Source organism: Vulpes vulpes, chromosome 12, assembly GCF_048418805.1.
Source record: "Vulpes vulpes isolate BD-2025 chromosome 12, VulVul3, whole genome shotgun sequence".
Taxonomy (NCBI): Eukaryota; Metazoa; Chordata; class Mammalia; order Carnivora; family Canidae; genus Vulpes; species Vulpes vulpes.
In genome coordinates, this window is record NC_132791.1 from 21,901,908 (window position 1) to 21,922,722 (window position 20,815).

The 20,815-nt window shown below is 37.5% G+C and overlaps 1 protein-coding gene across 4 annotated transcripts in view; it reads right to left on the minus strand.

The window, feature by feature from the left end:
- Window positions 1-20,815, minus strand: part of RECK (reversion inducing cysteine rich protein with kazal motifs) — a 90,091-nt gene that overhangs the window by 50,463 nt on the left and 18,813 nt on the right. For 3 of the 4 annotated variants that reach the window (XM_026013192.2, XM_026013189.2, XM_026013190.2), the window contains 4 exons: window positions 20,193-20,278; window positions 18,538-18,585; window positions 4,141-4,174; window positions 1,826-2,023 (listed from right to left, as the gene is read on the minus strand). In XM_026013192.2, coding sequence (XP_025868977.1) covers window positions 1,826-2,023; window positions 4,141-4,174; window positions 18,538-18,585; window positions 20,193-20,278 — 366 coding nt within the window. Of the gene's footprint in view, window positions 1-1,825; window positions 2,024-4,140; window positions 4,175-17,193; window positions 17,296-18,537; window positions 18,588-20,192; window positions 20,279-20,815 lie in introns of those variants that run through there. The other variant, XM_026013193.2, reaches the window with a different exon arrangement.

Sequence of the window (20,815 nt, forward strand, 5' to 3'; positions counted from 1 at the left end):
AAAAGGGATTGTGTTCCTGACTGAATGAAAGAGATGACTAATTTCAATAGCAAAGACCACAAAAACCATATTTCATCACATTCTGGGGTATAAAGCTTTTGTATACCTGTGCAAGTTAATTTAAGTTGTAATTTAAATAATATAATAGCAAACTCTGACAAGATGTCAAGTTGCTTCTGCTCCTGCCTTTAAGGTGAATGAAGGAAAAAAAAGAAAAAGAATGAAGGTTGAGGCACCTGGGTGGTGCTGTCAGTTAAGTATCTGACTCTTGGTTTTGGTTCAGGTCATGATCTCAGGGTCTGAGATGGAGCCCACATAGGCTCCGTGCTCAGTGGGGAAATCTGCTTAAGGTTCTTTCTCTTCCTTTTCCTCTGCTGCACCTGCCCTCATGCACATACTCTCTCAAATAAATAAATCTTTAAAAAAAATAAAATGAATGAAGGTTGTTTGTGGCAGATGTCATCGTCTAATTTTCATCATACAGCCACACCACAGAATGCTATAAGCATCAGAGTTCTCTTTTAGATGCTGGACAAGAGGGCACATATCATTGCTTCTGGGTTTACAAAAACAAGTCTCACAGTATCTCACTGTGAATCAAAACAATGGCATCGGCTTATACATCTTGTACGTGTTTTGTCAGTTTGGTTTAATTAGTCAATTGTTTAAAGTGTGTTCACCTCTAAATGAAGAAAATGGATTAGAGGATGTATGAAGCTGAGACTCTGAAGACCATACAAGGTGCAGGTTCATTAGGAGGCCCTGATTTTCAAAAGTATCAGGATCTCTTCTCATTTTTATGATGCTTTTATTATAAAAGTAATAATTATTCATTATAAAAATTCAAACATTACAAAAACATATAATGTGGAATAGGTATATAACTAAAAATGTATCATACTCTACAGTTAGTTCTGCAACTTGACTTTTTGGTTTACTATATCTTGGACTTCTTTCTAGATAAACATACTTTTTTCTTTATGTTGGTTATATAGTATTGTTATTATACAGATATATAATTTACTTCATTAATTTTAGTCAATACCCTATTGATGAGTATTTCTAATTTTTTTCTATTGCCATCAGTGTTGTAGCAAACATTCTTTACAGGCGTATACATATTTTTGTAAATTTGTAAGTTTTCTTGAAGGACAAATTCTGAGAAATGAAATTGCCAGATTAAAAGGTAGATCATTTGAAATTCTCGGGATCCCTGGGTGGCGCAGCGGTTTGGCGCCTGCCTTTGGCCCAGGGCGCGATCCTGGAGACCCGGGATCGAATCCCACATCAGGCTCCCGGTGCATGGAGCCTGCTTCTCCCTCCGCCTGTGTCTCTGCCCCTCTCTCTCTCTCTCTGTGACTATCATAAATAAATAAAAAAAAAAAAAAAAAAAGAAATGTTTGAAATTCTCATGGTCATAACCCAAGTTCCTTTCAAAATATCCATTCCAATGAATTCTCCCATCCCCAAAACAGAGTGCCTGCTTCCTCATACCCTTGACAGCTCTACCTTTCTTGGCAGCTATCAGCTGTAATAATACCCAATCTGCCAAATCTAAATACCAAAGGAAGTCTGGTGTTTCCCAAATGACTGAGACTGCAGATATCTACAAGGATTTACTTCCTTTTTTTTTTTTTAAACAGGCGCCACAGCATGGAGCCCAGTGCAGTGCTTGAACTCACGACCCCAAGATGAAGAACTGAGCTGAGATCAAGAGTCAGACACTTAACTTACTGACACATCCAAGTGCCCCAAGAATTTACTTCCCTTTAACAAATTGTTTTATCAAAGATTGAAATGAGAGGAATATGTCCATTTTACTTACTATCTGTTGGATTCCTCATTGGATAAGATTGGGTATAATTGTTCACACAGTGTATTAATTGGGGACTAATAGAGGCACAATAATTTTCCACTGCTTTGATCTGAGATGGACCAGGAGAAGAGTCTGTTCGAAAGATGGCTTGACAGTATTCTCGGCAGTTTGTGTGATGGCCTGCATAACTGCAACAAACTGAGCCCACTATGGGGAAAAAAAGGAGATGATGTTGAAATGGAAACAGCCATTTGCTAACAATAAAACATCATAATATTAATAGAACAAAATGTACCTTTTTGAATTTGAGAAATAAAACCATGGCACAGAAGATAGGCATAGTCATGAGGACATTCAGGTGTTCACTGGTTTAAGAAAGTCATTATTTGTCAACTTACAGTCTATATAGTGCAGTGGTTCTCAACAAGAGCTGTACCATCCTTCTGAAAGATTCTGGAGGCATGTGGAAATGTTTCTGGTTTTCATGATGATTGGGGACTATTGCTGGCATTTAGGGCATGGGGTCAGGGTTGTTAACTGTTCTGTAATGTACAGGGAAGTCTCACACAACCAAAACAGTTTCCCAAAATGCCAATACTGCTCATGCTGAGAACCACTGAAACAGTTTCTTTCCATGTTAGATTTGTGGAGATTTATAAACAAAGCAAGACAAAACCAAAATAAAACCAGACCCCGAATGCCTCACATTTATAAAATAGGACCAGTAAAAACTAAGAGATCCTAGGCTCATTTCAAAAATTAGATAGTTATATAACTGTATATCTTGAAAAAAATCTTGAAAGTTCTATTCAATTTGAAACGGTCTTTACCTCACAACTGATATGACCTGTTTTAATACTGAAAAGTAAAACTTATCTTTGAAGTACATTTTTTGATTTGTGTATTTTTAGAAATCAAGGGGGACCATTTTGGGTATCTTGGGGGAGCCAGATGAGTGACTGGGGGTGCAGATGTGGGATTTATACTGGAGAAGACGAAGAGACCCACATAGGAGAGGTTAGGGGGAGGTTGAAGGGAACCAAAAGGGCAGGAAGGGCAGGAAATCAGTACGAAAAATCTCTGATAATTATTAGAGTTTATGGAGGAACCAGAATCAAGTTTCTGGTGAGGTATGGCAGGAAACGGGTAGAAAATCTCTGATAATTGTTAGGGGTTATGGAGGAACCAGAATCAGGTTTCTGGTGAATTCCACAGAGCAGGGAATGAGCAGGGAATTCAGGCAACTTCCAGAAATAATGACAATGATAAAATTATACACAAATTAAACTAGGGCTGAACTGATACAGGATAGGCCTATTTCCTGCACCAGGAAACTGTTTTACACTTATTGTGCCACCTGTTTTTAACTTATAATTACTACTTATCGTGCTCATTGCTGAACTGTTCAATTTCAACATAAAGAATAATTAATGGCTAGATTTGTCACCATTAACTTTAGGATAAACTGAGGCATGGGGGTGGGGAATACTAAGGACAGATGAGACAAGTGAGAAAAAGCCAAGGACGCTCATCTTCTGATTCCTCCTTTAGGCTGGCTTCCTCACCAGTGGGGGAGGACAGAGATTATTGTGAGACTATCTTGGAAATTGTGAACTAAGCCCTAATTAGAGAGGGATAGAAGATAAAGTATAGCCAGCTACTGTTTCTTATTCTTTGATCCACTGAACTGCCAAGTGAATCCAAACAATTCTTCTGTTCCTCAGCTCAGCTGTTAACTGCTCTCACTACTCCCTTCACCTGGGATGTCCTTCCTCCAATCTCCACTGTTTGTATCTTGTCCATGTTTCAAGGCCCAGCTCAGCTACCAACTCCATGAAGCCACTTCTAAGTGCCCCTGCAGCATGTGATCCCTCTTTCCTCTGAACTCCCACAGTACTTTTATCAGTGACACTAGCCCATATCCCGTGTCTGTCTCCACAGAGCTAGTAGTCAGTAAATGTCTGCTGAATGAATTGAGAGGCAGTCCTTGGCAAGTGCTACGCTGTTATCACCTGGGAATGCTTAATTTTGGCAAGTAATTTTATTTATTCAAGTGGGGCATGACCTTCCTATCTAACAATAGTTATCTGCTTTGTAAATCTGCAGGTAAGACATAGCACTTGTCATAATTCATGAATAGCCTGAACACCGCAGAGGAAAGAGCCTATCAGAATCCTGCTGGGCCTTCAGGTAGTTTACTAACAGCCCATGTCATAATGCCAGGTCTTGGCAACTGCCAGGTCTTGGCAATACAGCTAAATTGTACTCTGTGAACCGTGTTTTGCTCTTTGGACTGCTCACATAACCATTGACAATATACTTACTTTCATTTCTGCTAATGCAACTGAAAAGAGCATTCTGTAAATTAAAGAAAAACAAACAAATTAACCACCATGTAGAATTTCTAATTTTATTCCACTCTATGTACACGAAAATCAGAATATCAAATTATTTAATTCTTCTTTAAATCCAAGGAGGGGGGATCCCTGGGTGGCGCAGCGGTTTGGCGCCTGCCTTTGGCCCAGGGAACGATCCTGGAGACCCAGGATCGAATCCCACATCAGGCTCCCGGTGCATGGAGCCTGCTTCTCCCTCTGCCTGTGTCTCTGCCTCTCTCTCTCTCTCTCTGTGACTATCATAAATAAAAAATAAAAAATAAATAAATAAATAAATAAATAAATCCAAGGAGGAAGACAAAGAAGCTGAGATGGCACCCTGGTGAAAAAAGGGAAACCATCTTCTAACACAATTATTGGGAGTCAAGATTTTTTTTTTTTTTTTTTTTTGGAGTCAAGATTCTCATCCTGAGCCATAAGCTGATCACAGTATAGCAAACCAAAGCTGTACCTATGTGTGTATGTGCAGTAGCCTACAATGTATTCATCTCAATTATATCTTGCAGTATATAAGAGAGCTCCCAGAAGATAATATAATAGAAGGCATTTAGGGAAATAGAGATTTCATGTAACCATTGCATTTTAGAGTTGAAAGGTCCTTAGGGATCATCTCTAATTGTTTTCAAATATGGCCATGCCCCAGAATTACCTGGGCTTCCTAGGCCTTACCCTACACTACAAAATCAGAATCTGGGAACGAACCACAGAAATCTAAATATTAAACAAGGCTTCAGAGATAATTCTCATGTGATTATTGAATTGCTATATTGCATTCCCGAAACTAATATAACACTATACTGGAACTAAAATAAAATTTAAAAAGATGATTCTTATGTAGCCACCCTGGGAATTTGGAGAATCTTTCTACCATTTTAAAGATGAACAAGCTGTTTCCTTAGCAAGGGGAAGACTGCCCAAGGTCATAGAACAAGTCAAAAGCAGAGTCTGAGACCAGAATTAGTATTTCTAGAGTTCTTATATCATTGTTCAGAAAATACCACACTGTGTTGTCACTGCAAGGAAAACAAGAAGTAAAAAAAGAGAAAAAACAAAAAATATCTTGTTTAAAGTGATTTGGATATTCAGGGCTTGTCAGCTATGATTAATATCCCTTAAAATTGGAAGAGAATTTTTTTTTTAGAATTTTAGGAGTCATCAGGTTTAAGAGAATGAATTCTTAGAAGAAATAATACGGGCATAAATAAACAGTAGATGGAAATCTAGTGCTCTTTAAATTGAATAAAGATGACTTTAGCTTTTAATTGTAGCTAAATTACAAGCCAGCTATGTGATCTGGACTTTTAAAGGACCAGCTTTACTGACATTTTAAAATCTACCTTCAAAGATCCATCTATGTAGCTGTGTGAAGTTATACTGCATTCATTTTCTCCACTAAAGAATATTCTACTGTAGAAATAAACCATACTTGATTTACCCACTTAAAGCAAAACAAAACAAAAAACCCATACTTCATAGATAAGGGCTAATGAATTTATCCAGTGTGAATTCTTTCTGTTAGAGATTGATCATCAGCATTATGAGTGAAAAGCAAACATTTTTGGTACTAATGATCTTTTCTACACCTCTCTTCATCCATGTTTCTTTGTTTGACTTTTTACCTACCTGTAAAAGATAGCCACCTATTTTGGTTCAGTGGTTTTAGGAACATTTTCCATAAAATGAATATTAAATCAATATTAAATCAATATTAAAAAGCAATCTACTAGGGCACCTGGGTGGCACAGTCAGTTAAGCGTCCAGCTCTGGATATTGGCTCAGGTCATGATTTCAGGTTCATAAAATCAAGCCCCCAATTGGATCCTACACTGTGTGTGGAGATTGCTTAGAATTCTCTCTCTCAAAAAAAAAAAAAAAAAAAAAAAAAAAGGATTGTCTCTCTCTCTCTCTCTCTGCCCCGCCTCTCACCATTTCACCACTCTCCCCCCGCCCTCTCAAAAAAAGAACACAAAAAAGCAACCTACTACCAACTTTCCAGGCCCTTTTGATTCTCATTGTCTTTCTCTTTTTAATAAACTGGTTGCTGTTTTGGGTTTGACTTTTTTGACCTTGTACCTGAAGGAATGTGTTTATTATTTTGGTGGCCATTCTGGGTCAAATGGCCTGATTTCCAGTTTTGATATTCTTCCAGTTACTCATACAAGTCTACAGAGCAGTAGTTCTCAACTGGGGGTGATTTGCTTCCCAGGGGACATTGGGCGTGGAGGAGGAGGGTGTGTGCTACTAGCATCTAATGGGTAGAGGAGTCCAGAGATGCTGCTCCACATTCTACAGTGCACATGACAGCTCTCCCACAACAGCAATTAAAAAAAAAGAGAGATCAAAATATCAATAGTGCCAAGGTTCAGAAACCCTGTTCTAGAGACAAATTTGTCCAAGCTGGATTTTTTGAAATTTGACCTTACAAGTGAAAGAAATATCATTCTGAGTTGGCCTGATGAATCACTTAGCTTCAGAGAAAGATACTAAAGGACACAAAACTGAAAAATGTCAGAGATCATCTAATTCAACCCCTTGTTTGACCAAAGCCAGGGATGGAGGCCTAAAAATGAGAAATACTTAGAACTTTAGCTTTCATCTACAAGTGGGTTGGCAAACTATGGCACATATACCAAATCTTGCCTGCTGCCTTTTTTTTTTTTTCAAATAAAATTTTATTATAATAGTCAAACTCATTTATTTACATATTGTATATGGCTACTTCATGCTACAATGGTAGAGTTGAGTAAACAGAGGCCATATAAACTGTAATCCTAAAATATCTGGACCCTTTATAGAAAAAGCCTACCAACCCGAGGTAGAAGGAGGTCACAATTGTCTTCCTCGATGTCACATCCAGAGTTCAGAAATGTTCCTCAAGCACTTCTGATTTTCTCTTAATGTTCATTGATAGACCTTTCATGGATAGGTTTACCTTAATTTATTGAACTAAAAGCATTTATATTTCCACACAGCAGTACCTCCAGTATTAATGAATACCATTTTTTACACTTCTACTTTTATGTTTATTAATTTTAAGGTTTTAAAGAATGGTCCTTCATTCAAGTATACCAGTATTTGATGAATTCATCAATTCTCTGTTGCTTACTTTATACTCATCATGATTTCAAACTCTGCTCATATCCCCCTCTTTGATAAAACATTCCTAACCTTAGATAACTATAAGTAAGTATAAACTATACCTTAGGTAACTGTAATGTGTAAGCTATAAGTAGCTCTACCTTTTTAATGTTTAAACTATTGCTGATTAGTTTGACAGGGTTTAAGACATATACATAATCAGTTACACCATTAACTTATAATTTCTTCATTTCTTAAGACATTTGTTTAGTCTTGGCTAAAGCCAATTCTTAAGTCTTACAAATGCCTGGTTGCCATCTGGTGGCAAAGGAAGTTACTGAGGCTTCATAATAATGTATGGAGCCTCTTTTGACCTTCTGTCAATACTATACCCATGCTGTCTCCATATAACAGCTTCCTCACTCTGCTCATCTTACTCTAGAATTGATAAAAATTGCAGTGTTAAAAAAAAATTGCAGTGTTACCAAGATGAGGATCTACCATAACCTCAGAGACCCAAAGAACCCAGCAGTGTGCTGGAGTTGACAGTATTTTGAGGGATCTTCAAATCCAAAAGCCTTCACTATCCAGCTGGAGAGAGAGATGTACACAGTAAACAAAGGGCAGAGCCAGAGCTAGAACACAGACTGCTCTCTCATGCCACTACACTGTAAGAAGACTGGATTATTTTTCCAAATGCAGCCAATGCAAGGTTGAATTTATGTCCACAGAATAATTAGTTTTTAACAGTCTCCCATTTTTAGAATCAGCACATTAAATTGTGGGGAAAACATAATTTCTTGAGGTTCATAATATTGCTCTTAAAAATATTTGATCACAAGGGGCGCCTGGGTGGCTCAGTTGGTTAAGCGTCTGCCTTTAGCTCAGATCATGATCCCAGGGTCCTGTTCAGTGGGTAGCCTGCTTCTCCCTCTTCCTTGCCTGCCACTCCACCTGCTTATGCTTGCTCTCTGTCAAATAAATAAATAAAGTCGTTTAAAAAAATTGATCATGAAATCTTTCCTCAGGTAGCTACTTCCAGTTCCCTGCTCTATTCCCAATGGTTTTAGAGAACTGCAGCAAGCCCTTCCACCTAGTGTTGGGAGCAGGTAAGTAGGGGGCAAACCAGGCAGAAAAAGTAAATACAAAGTAAAATCCAAGTCAAGGGAACCATAGTTATCCTTCAAGCCACACTGATCTTCCTTTGCGGGAAAAGCCATCAAGGGTACAGCTGGGAGGTAGACTTTCCTGGTCCAAACACTTGCTCACGAGAAGGCTCTGTGGATTCATTTTCTGTCCCAGCCACATATACTTTTCCATTTCTGGGACTTCTTTTTTCCTTTCTAACATTTCTCCATTTGCTCACTTGTCTCAATGACAAGGATGAGGAAAACTAAACAAATACTGATCATATGAACCTCATTAAAAAAAAAAAAGGTTCATTTTGGATGTTTTAGTCACTTCTGGACAAAGATCCAAAAGAGCACTTTTATGAACTGTTATTTAATGTTCCCTGTTCCCAAGGCTACAAGTTAAAAGTAAAGGAGATGCTCTGTTCCTAAGGCCTCAATAAATAAAATGTTTCTCTTTCATAAATGGACTGAAACTTCTTCCACTTTGAAATTTTGCATTTCATATGAGGAATCTAGCTTATCATATGCTAAGTTGGAGAGATTAAATAATTGACCTATTCTATTCTATTCTAATCTTAAATAAGCGCTAGGCCCATTGTGGGACTTGAATTTACAACCCCAAGATCAAGAATCATATGCTCTATCAACAGAGCCAGCTAGGTACCCCTAAATAATTGATCTTTAAAAACAAACATGCTTGTAAGCCTCTACAAGATGTTTTTTCCTTGTTGTGGACACCATGGCTTTTTAGTCAAAAAGTTTAAGTGACCAGAATAAGCATTTAATATCATGATATGGATATCACTAGACAAGTGATTTAGTTTCTGCCTTCCAAATAATAAATATCATTTCAAGAGTTGGATAAAAAAACATCAAAAATTAAAATAAGAATAATAGGTCTAGGGGCATGTGGGTGGCTTGGTGGTTGAACATCTATCTACCTTCTGCTCAGGTCGTGATCCCGGAATCCTGGGATCAAGTCCAGCATCAGGTTCCCTGCAACAAACAGGTTCTCTCTCTGCCTATGTCTCTGATTCGCTTTCTCTCTCTGTGTCTCTCATAAATAAATAAATAAAATCTTAAAAAAAATAATAATAGGTCTAGACTGCTCAAAGAAGTTTGCTCATTATCACCAGAGCATCCAACCAACTGGAAGCAAATTCAAGTGCAAGTAACATTTGTAGAGTAACACAAGGTCTAGAAGGAGCTCAGCAAAGTGTTTGTGGTAAAATTATGGCAGTGATGGCTCCAGTTCTTTACATTTCCCTCTATTTCTCTCACTTTAACTCTGGACTTAGCCACATGATTTGCTTTGGTCAAGTGGACAGTAGTAGCAAGCTTGAGGCAACCAGAGGCTTGCACTGAGACTTGCATCTTTTTTACTTCTTCTCTTGGACCCCTGTCACCACCACAGGAACATGCTTGAGCTAGAGGGCTAGAAGAGACACATGGAGGAGAGCTGAGCTGACTTAGCCAAAAGCATCCTTAAAGAAGCTAGGGTCAGGCTGCCCTGTGAGTTAACTGCAGAAGCATGAATAAGCCCAGCCAAAATCCGCTAAGCTTGGCTGGATCAGAACTGCCTTAGATTTGTAAGAAACAAAAAACTGTTATTGTTTCAGGTTATGAAGTTTGGGGATAGTTTGCTATACAACATTATTGTGATAACAGATACAGAATTCAGTGCTTTCTGTACTCATTCTGAGAATGCCTAATTTGTAGACATTTACACAAAGTTTCCACATAAAACTGCTATTTACTCTGAAACAAAGAAACTTTGTATAATTCAGCTCCAGAATGGAAAACATTTCTATTAAAAAATTCTATTTATAAAAATACTAACTGTAGCACCTATTTATAGGCAACAAATTTTTGTTCATCCTTTAAGTCTTACCTGCTCTGTGAAGACTTTCCCATTACACTGGGCAGGGGTTTTTGTTTTGATTTATTTTTCCTTCAGGTTCCAATGTCTTGTATAGACTTCTAGCAAAGTACTTGTCTTACTGTATTTTAATAAACTATTTGAATTTCTCTCTTCCCATAGACTAGACTATGAGCTTCTTACAGACAATAGCTAAATCCTTTCACTCCTATACCCCGAGAACAGGGCCTGACATACATTAAGTATATCAGTCGGTGTGTATCAGTTCAGTGAATGTTGAGTGAAATGAATGACAGATGCAAAGACAACTGAGAGGTAGACTCTGCCCCAGGAACTCAAGAGTTTAATATTAAAATGTGACATGTAAACAAAGAGTTATACTATAAGGTAACAAATGCTATAATTAAGCATGTAAAGTGTTTAGAAGTAGCAATTTTATGTGTGTAGAGTTAAGAGGGCTGGGCAGGAGGGATGCCTGGGTGGCTCAGCGGTTGAACGTCAGGGCATGATCCTGGGATCCGGGATAGAGTTCCGCATCGGGCTCCCTGCGGGGAGCCTGCTTCTCTCTCTGCCTATGTCTCTCTGTGTCTCTCATGAATAAATAAATAAATCTTTAAAAAAAAAAGAGGGCTGGCCTGGTGGCACAGCGGTTTAGCGCCGCCTGCAGTCCGGGGCCTGATCCTGGAGACCCGGGATCGAGTCCCACATAGGGCTCCCTGCATGGAGCCTGCTTCTCCCTCTGCCTGTGTGTCTGCCTCTCTCTCTCTCTCTCATGAATAAATAAATAAAATCTTTAAAAAAAAAAAAAAAAGAGGGCTGGGCAGGAAAGGTTTCAAAGAACTATCTAAGCCAGAATTTGAGGCAAAGATTATTGCCAGTTGGACACGAGTACTGGTGTGATAGGACCAACTTTTGCAGGGGTGGGGGTGGAGGGTAAGTCCTGATTTGTAATATTTACTGATGTTTGTGGTGAAAATACCCCCATCATTGCTGTTTTTGAGTTAAAAACTGGCTGGCAAAACTCCTGAATATTTAACAAACAGTTCTCCCTCGCTAGTAGGCATTAGCTCCAGCATACCCCTGGATAGAGTACTAGGATGGATTCTGGGAGAGGGAATTCTAGTAGAACCAACAGGTTGTCCAACTACAACAAAACACATGGTCAGTCTGGGAAATTACAAGTAGCATACTGCTGAAGTGTCAAGGAGAAGATAGTCAGTGGTTAGATGGAGAAAAGCTTCATTTACCAGGTGGAGGAACATGGACTATATGGTGCAGGTGAGCCACTGAAGAGTTTTAAGGATGGGAGTGACATGACCACACCTCGTCTCTAAAGAGATCACCCTATGAAAAGTGGAGAGAGTAAACAGGGGGAGAAATTAAATAGAAAGGCTAGTTGGGCATTATTGTAGTCCAGAAAAGTGGTATAGGGGCCTGAGGTAAGGCAGTAACCAAGGATCTGGAAAGGAGACTGACTGAAGATCAATTTTGGCGGCAAATCTTTAGGGCTTGATAGCCATTTATTTGTAGGAGGTGGTGAGAAAAAGGAAAGTGTAGACAACACCTCTTAGGCTTTTAGTTTGTGTATCTGGGAGGACTGCACTAGAACAACCAAACAAGAAATGTATGAAAAATGTAAGTTTTGTGTGTGTGTGTGTGTGTGTGTGTGTGTCCATGTGCACACAGCAGTGAGGTAGAAGGATGGAGAAGTAGGGAAGGTAACAATCAGTCTGGCTGAATTGAAATGCTCTTTGAACATCAAAAGTACACATATCCAGTAGTGATTCAGGAACTCAGAGAAAGAAGTTAGCAAAGAGGATTCTAGAGTTCTCATTACATTGGGACAATTAAAACTACGGGAGTAGATGAGATTGTCTAGGGGGGGAACACCTGGCCATTTAGATTAGACCAGGTCACAATCTAATCAATTAAACTTGATCCAACATCCCTTTGGGATGATCTCATTCAGATGACTCTTGAGAAGTACGGACTAGAGAGCAAAGACATTGGCACAAGGACATTGAATAGGAGTTATTCCCTTCTAATACAAAATATGACACAACAAAACCACATACAGATGGAATATAATCAAGGTTTTATATCTTAAGCCAGTACTGCAGGACCTAATAGGTTTCGCTCTTTTTGGAGCTCATCAGCTGCAGGTAACGGCTCATATCTACTCTGATCAGAGTCTTGGTATGGCGTTTTATCATGTATAAGCCTCCCATTCACAGTCTTCTATTTACTATATTCTGCCAATTCTTGGAATTTCCTTAGCACTAACTAAAAGAAGCTTTACATTTAGGTCCTGAAAGCTTTGCTGGGGCAAAGTACCATATTGTTCTTTTTGCTAAATCTCCCAAAGCTCACTATCTACTGCCTAGATAGTCATCTGCCACACAAGATGGTTTACCCTTAGAACACTGCAAAAAAGATTCAATCACGTGAGGCACTGGATGCCTCTACTTGTCCAGAGAATCCTGCTGGCCCTGACATCCCTGCCTTCTTATCTCTAAATTTTTAGGACTACTTCTTCACCCCTTTCCTTTATGCTTCTGGTAGTAAATCTAGAATCAAGGTTAATTTGAGAGAAAAAGGAAAATAAAATTAATAAAATACATAAGAAATCTTTAAAGCAGAACATTTTACTGTGACATTTCCTGAGAATACACTGTACAGCCCGTGTAGGCATACATAAATATGTACCAAACACTGGCATCCAGGGATATGACAAGGTACCATTTTTGTTATGGGGGTAGACAAGAATTAAATATATATTTACCCTTATATGCATTTATATGCATAAATGACTTTTGGAACTGTACCATAGTACAGAAGGTTGAAAAAAAGACTTTTTATTGTATATCATTTTGAATTTTGAACATTAGAATTTTCAAAAACCAAAAATTAACACATACATGAACCTTTCTCTTATGCACTGAGCTGTCTGTTGACAGGATGGTGCTGATAGAATTGAGTCTGAAACTCACAAGGCCAACTACCTTTGTTTTTGTGATTCTTAGGGCCTCTTTTTAATATCCTCAGAGTCTTAATTTTATCTTAGCAATCACAGAACCAGAGCCCCAGAACAGATTATTTTAGTTTAGTTTATCAACTGTTTAGTTTATAACTTAAATGCCTTAAGATAAAAGAGTCCTCACAAAAATACTTCCTATTGCCTCTCCTTTATAATTTCTCACTTTATTAATGAGGTAAGATCAAATGACTGAAAAAAAAAAAGCCAAGAAAGAAAGGAGAGAACTGAAAATCGCATTTCTAAAAAGAATAAAAGTATAGAGAAGGATCTGTGAAAGGAAGAAGAAACAAATAAATGACAAATCTGTAGCACTGTATTTCAGTGGCTCATGCAGCAAATGGAAAAAGTATTTATATTTATGACCATTTTAAGAATGGCAATAAAGCCAACATAAAGGTATGAAATAGATTTATGAACCTGAAACTAAAATCTGTGTCATCACTCTACAGCCATTAACAAGCCTCTGGAAATTTATCAGCCTCACAACATGTTAACATTCTGACATTCAAGAAAGAAACTATGAATAATAAAATTGTTTTTTAAATCACCATTTTGAGGGCTAGAAGAAAATATCTTCAGGTAACTTGCAGACAAAGGCTACACAGAAAAATAATACTAGATATCTCACAACTCACAGAAAATATGAGTTAGTTTTTACTTTGGTTCTAATGAGGCAGTGTGCACTAGGATGGCTTGCTGATGGTTTCCAGCCAGCATCTGTTCTGCTGGTGCCAAGGTCATTTCAGCTCTTAGGTATTTTGAATATCATCCCTGGTTCTAGGATCACAAACTTATGAATCTATGTGGACTGACTGATACTTCTAGGTGGGCCAATGACCGTGCCTGTGAAAATGCATGGAGAACCTAGGACTAAGCAGGTCCATGATACCTGAACATGTCTTTGTCAGAGTTATCAAGCCACTGGTTGATACTGGTGGCTCTAATCAAAAGTGTGATTCTGGAAAAGTACTCATCAGTACTGAAGGAAGTACTCTTTTTTAGGTGTGGGTTAGGAAAAGAGAACTGCAGACTTGGGAGATCATTAGCCAAATCTCCCATCCATTGCAGAAATCCCTTCCACAATATATGAATCAAGTAAACCTTTGCTTGAACCTTTCCATTGATAGGGAGTTAGTTCTCTTTTTCTTGGAACATCTCATTCCAACAGTGTCATTCAACACAGGTAGGGTCCTCCTAATCCATATCTGGATCCTTCTCTTCCAGTCCTTAAAAAAGGAATTCCAAAATCCAGCTCTCCACTTGATTTTCAACACTTTCTCTTTCATCGAGTTTTCTTTGACTTCACAGGGTTACTTCACAGTTGACTTGGGCATGATCTCTCTCTTTGTTAGTCCTATATTCTGAACTACCTCTGAGATATAGGTTTTTACATTTAAAAACATCTAACACACACACACACACACAAAAAAAAACCAAAACATCTAACACTCAGTATCCCTTAATTTCTTTAAACTTCCTTCTCAACATATATGCTATTGTTGCTGTGTATTTTCTCTGGCTTAAAAACTGAATACTGTTATTGTTTTCTATAATTTGTGTGTTTTAACTTTCACTTTGTATTTTCATCATTCTCATTTTCTTTTGCTTCTAGACTTCTATAAAGGGTCCATTAGTAGCAATTCTTCATTTTTGCTTTTTGAAAATACCTTAATTTTGCCCTTTCTTGAAAAATATTTTTACTGGATATGGATTCTAGGTTGATAATTATTTTCTTTCAGAGCAGTTTAGGTATCATTCCACTGTGCCTGGCTTCCTCTGTTGCTATTGAGAAATCAGCGGTTAGTCTTCTTGGAAGGCAATGTTTTTTTTTTTTCTGACTCCTATGAGATGTGTCTGTAATGTATGGATTTTTTTTTCATCCTGCTGGAGATTTGTTGGGCTTCATTAAATATTGCCTCTGTCCCATATTCTCTTTTCTTCTTCTAATATTCCAATCAGAACACTTTATCTCCCATGTTCCTTAAGCTCTCTTTCAACCTGTCCTTCTGTGCTGCTTGTCCATATCATTTCTTCAGTTCTACCTCCCAATTCACTAATAACTGTTTTTGTATATTTTCCTGAACAGTATCTCCTATATTCAATCCACTATAACAAATCCTGTTGATGGATTCTGCCTTTAAATCTCTGATTTATTCCTGAATACTTGGTTCTATTGTTATCATCCTAGTTTGGGTCCTTACCTGCTTTTAGCTAAGTTAAGAGGGGTCTGCGGGATCTAAAATTTAGCATGAAAAAAACAAAAAAAAAAAACAAAAAACCCCAAAACTTAGCATGTACACAATTAAGGCTCTTAGCTTTCTAAAATATGGAGTTTGTTATGTTGGTCTCCTATTAGAGTCTTTATCACCTCCTTCTACTTAATGATGGGCTAAGTCCTAAAATATCATCTTTCCAGGATCTGGTCCTATGTTGCCTATCCAACTAATAAGCACAGATTCTCAGCCCCAACAGACCTATTTTCTTTCTATCCCCTGCATAAGCCATGTGTGATTTTGCTAACATGGTTTTAGTCCACAGTCTTTTTACCAAAGTATGCCAATCCTTTCAGGCCTTTCTCCTTTGCAAAGTTTCCCCTGATAAATCCCAAATGTGCTCACTCTGCTTTTTGGTTTCCCTGAGCCCTCTTGTGTGCAGTATATATTTTAATTCTTCACTCAGATACAATTCTTTAGTATTTCAGTTTAAGTTATAAGTAGCTTAACTGGAATTCTAAGTGAGGTATAACTCCAAAGTTTACGCTTTCTATTATATGAAACTATCTCTCATATTCAATGAGTAATTGTTGATTTGCATAAGAAAAGGAACCAGATGCTTTAAAATCAGACATAACATTTAACTGTTTTAGCTTAGCTAGGCTGGAACAAAACAGAATTTTAAATGGCATTAACAATTTTAAACTTTATTCATAGAAGTAAATTTCTCAGGAAATCTCAAAGGGGATACTGCAGCAGCTTACCAGTAAAGACTAACATTAGCTCCTCCAAATAAAATTACTCACTCTTTGACTACCTAATCAAGCCACATAAAACCATCTTTCAGGGTAAATGTTAACCCATATAATTGTAAACCTAAAGTAACAGCTTACACATCTGGAAGTTCACTCCAGGGACCACCCCAATGTTAAGGAAAAGATACCAAGAGTCTAGTTTTAGAAATTATTCTTATATTGATAAACAGCCAATCCAGTTAAAATAGGTTGCACTACACCAAATTTACCCCATTCACTTGCAAAATAGTCATCTTTGAACTAGACTTCAACAATTATGAGTGTCACTGTTATTTGAGGTTTATAATGCAGAATCCTCCTTCTGCATTAAAGTACTTTTGTCCTTTTTATTTCTAACACATAAGAAATCAAATTGAGGGGTGCCTGGGTGGCGCAGTCAGTTGGGCATCTGCCTTTGACTCAGATCATAATCCTATGGTCCCCAGGTCAAGCCCCCCAGCTCCCCACACAGTGGGGAGTCTGCTTCTCTCTCTGCTTCTGCCCCTCCTCTGCTCATATTGTCTTTCTCTCTCTCACAAATATATAAATAAAATCTTAAAAAAAAAAGGGAATCAAATGGAGTCTTGAGTTATCTTGAATAACTTATAGTCACTTTTTAACAGATTTATATTACATATGTATATTCTTCATATATATTATACTACATATATGTATTTTACATATTTATTTTTACACACATATATTTTATATATATGTAAAAGAACCCTCTTTGCATGTAGATTTTTGGAAAACAGTTGCTTAATTGTAGGCCAATAAGGGAGGACAGACTGGGAAAAGTAAACTATCCTTAGTATTTCTCTCATTGGACAGTGTTTATCTCTCTTACCTTTCCTGTCCCGTCCTTCATCAACACATACTGGCAGACTTCCTAGGGCAATGCAGAAATCCAGACAAGAGAAGGAAGCACACTAAAATAATGGAGGACAGGCTACAGGAGATGGACAGTGTCAGACATCATGTGGGAGAGAAGAAGGATTATCACAGTTAGCCACTTTGTTCAGGAGAAACTAAAACTAGTTATTTCAAAGGTAGAGAGATAAGGAAAAAAAAGAAAGATCTTTTATTTCTTTGCAGCAAGGCTCCTTTTAATAAGAACAGAGAGTTGCAGTTAATTTGGAAATGTGTCTTCAGAGAAACAGAAATAACTTAGCAAAGGGACAAAAGATAAATAAGATTTTCCCAATTTAAAAATATTAATCAAGAGATATAATTATAGGCACCGAGAAAAGAAAAAAAAAGGCAGAACTATAACTTAGAAGCTGCTAAGAGAACTATTCTTTCTTCTCCAAGAGAACACAGACTATTAAAGGCAAAGGAATCCCAATGTGTATAGATAAAAATGATGAATGAAGCATATGGACGTAACTATCCTTAGCTGCATGGTCTTCCACTGTGAAGGACAATAATGTCACATTTAACAATGGAGTTCTAGAAACTAGAGAAAGTAGTCTAATGAGGAGCTTTTTCACATCAGGGACAATCTTCTGAACATATTTGCATGACATGAAATATCTCCTCTATCCTTGCCCTTGGAACTATCCCATCTAGTACACAATGTTTGAAATACCACCATTGGGAGACAAGAGTCCTTTAGATTAATTATATAGCCTGTGTAATTTAGTACTTTTTCTGCCAAATGTGAGAGCTAGGAAAGTTTGAAGCTACTCGCACTGGCAGTGTGATTGTTTCTTTCAATTCCAGAGAGTTTGTAAAGATAGATACCTGAATGGGTCAAGGTATAGGAAAAGGAGCAAAAAGGATATGGAACCTAAGAAAAACTATTTTACAATCTTGGGTATAACCAGTTGCTATTATGAATACACTACAGGTTAAAGTCTCTGTATATGTGATTTAGGCATTACTTAAAAAAATTTTTTTTTTAGATTTTATTTTCTTAATTCATGTATAGCTAACAGGGCATTTCTTTAAAATTAATGCTCAAAAAAAAAAAAACAAAAAACAAAACAAAAAAAAATTAATGCTCAATTTCAACAAGTTGAAGTCGTCACATTTCTAAACAAGTTAAATGACAAGCTACATCTTGTTGGGGTTGTATTTTCCATAAAGTAAAGGGCAACTTATGTAAGAATGAGTTCATTTTTAAAACTTAAGTGGTTTTATCAATTCTGATAATATCTGAATAGTCTATGCAAATCTGTTAAATGCATACCTCATATTCTTTTCTGCAGGCTTTGGAAATATCATTTTTTGATGATGCCTAAAAGATAACAAATTTCTCCATTAATTTATTACACATGCTATTCAACATAGGACAAAAAGAATACAAATTAATATACATTACTTGCTAGTATGGTATTCTTTATTTCATCAAAGAAAACCTTATGCTCCAATATTTAAAAGTTCCTCTAAAATACAACAAACAAATTTCATACAAGTTCTTTAAAACAAACATCAGCCCCAGAACCTACATGATATGCTAAAATTTCACTATTTTATGGCTTTAATCTCACATAATAACAGGGTCCTTTTGTTATTTCAGAAACTAGATGACTTTGAAGAAAATGTAAATCAGAGAGCTTTTTCTTAGTTGATTTCCACTCTGTAGCCAATTTTCTTATGAAGCTTTGCCAGAGCTTTTATATTTTCCTTTTTCTTTAACCCTTTATATTCGAAATTCTCATACTAACTTATGTCAGTATCTTTTCCTCGGAAAAGATCCATATGAAACGAAGGGGGCAACTAAAAAGGGAAAGGCCATGCCAGGCAATTAACAAAAGTTATTTTTGGGGATACCTGGGTGGCTGAGCGGTTGAGTGCTTTCAGCTCAGGACGTGATCCCTAGGGTCCAAGGATCACATTCTGCATCAGGCTCCCTGCAAGGAGCCTGCTTCTCCCTCTGCCTATGTCTCTCATGAATAAATAAATAAAATCTTTTTAAAAAAGACTTATTTTTATATAATTTTCTTTATGTCCCCATAGACCCATCATTACAGTTCAAATCCTCTGCAACTCAGATTCATCTCAATGGCTGGAGGAGAGTGGCGGAAATGGTTAGGCTGTGTGCTGCTCTGTTGCTCAGGCTACATAGTACAGTGGTCTGTATGAAAGTAAAGGTGACAACATGTCTCATGTACTCTGATCCAGAGATCAGTCACTAAAAGAAAAAAAATAAGAGAATGCTTTCCAGCTGTGGTTTCCAGTCCATCTAAATTTTCCAGTTAAGTCTACTCTTACCAGTTGTGAGTATGAGCAGCTAGCAGACCAGTTTTCCCATAGTACTCTGAGGAACCACTATGAAAATACACACAGTGAGGAAGAACAGAGGGGCCTAACTTGAATTGGACCAGAGATCTATCAAATCAAAGAGAAGTCACAGTTCACTGTCGGAGTCATGCTCACCTTTGGAGCAGAGAAGCAATATAAGAACATGCTCAGGGTAAAGCCATGATGAAAGAGTGAAGGAAAGATGAAAGCTAAATAAGTCAGCTGTGTCATCTGCTTCCCATCCAAGCATACTCTAAATTTACACAATCATTTGAAGTCACTCAGCATTGACTAAGTATGACCACAGAGTACAAAAGGCCTCAGTTCCAATAATATTCTTTCTTCTCTCCTGCATGGCAGAGAGAAGAAAGAATAAGAAAAGACTGAGAGAATAAGAAAAGGTTGAGGGTCTCATAGCAGCAACTGTAACTGAGAAAACAGCAAGTTTTAAAGGAAGTGGTCTATGCAAGAGATGGTATATTTGTAGATTTTATGGGTCACCTCTCCATAGGTATGAGGTAGGCAAAGACCAAAACATACACACAGCTAATACTCAAACTGTACTCCATGCTGCTTATGAGCCTGATTGCTCAGTATTACCTGCTTGCATGCCTGTCGACACTCCAAGGTAATAGCCAGTTCACAGCAGCCTAAGCCAACCCAGCCATCAGACTTCTTAAACACACCTTAAAAAACAAAATGTTCAAATTTTTTGGTCATAAGCAGTAACAAACACAGATGGTATGCCAAAAAAAGTTAAAGCAGGTGTCCATAAGAAAATTAGCTCAGATAGCAGGGCCTCAAAATTATTAAGTCCCTCCTCCCACCCTTACCCCCAATGCTGTCACTCTTTCAGAACCCCCACAACATAATATCAGGTGCTTCGTTTTTTCTCTTTTCTCGCTGCCACCCTAATCTCTCTTCCGATCATTCTCACTCTTGGGCAGACAGCATCTCTAGAGGATACACAGGTTAAGAAAAGCAAGGAGAGCCCTTCCTCCCTTTAGACTGTGAAGCAGAGGCAAAGATTCTAAATTAACATGCAAATAAAAAACAGCATAAAGATTATTATATTCAAAATATTATATTTGAATACCTAGAATAGTATAAAACCCATGATGTAGTTTAGAAACTGATACTTAGTGAACAGACAGGAACATTTCCTGTGGGCAAGAACTGACTTTGATGAATACACTTAATTATGGGGCAAAATGACTATTCTG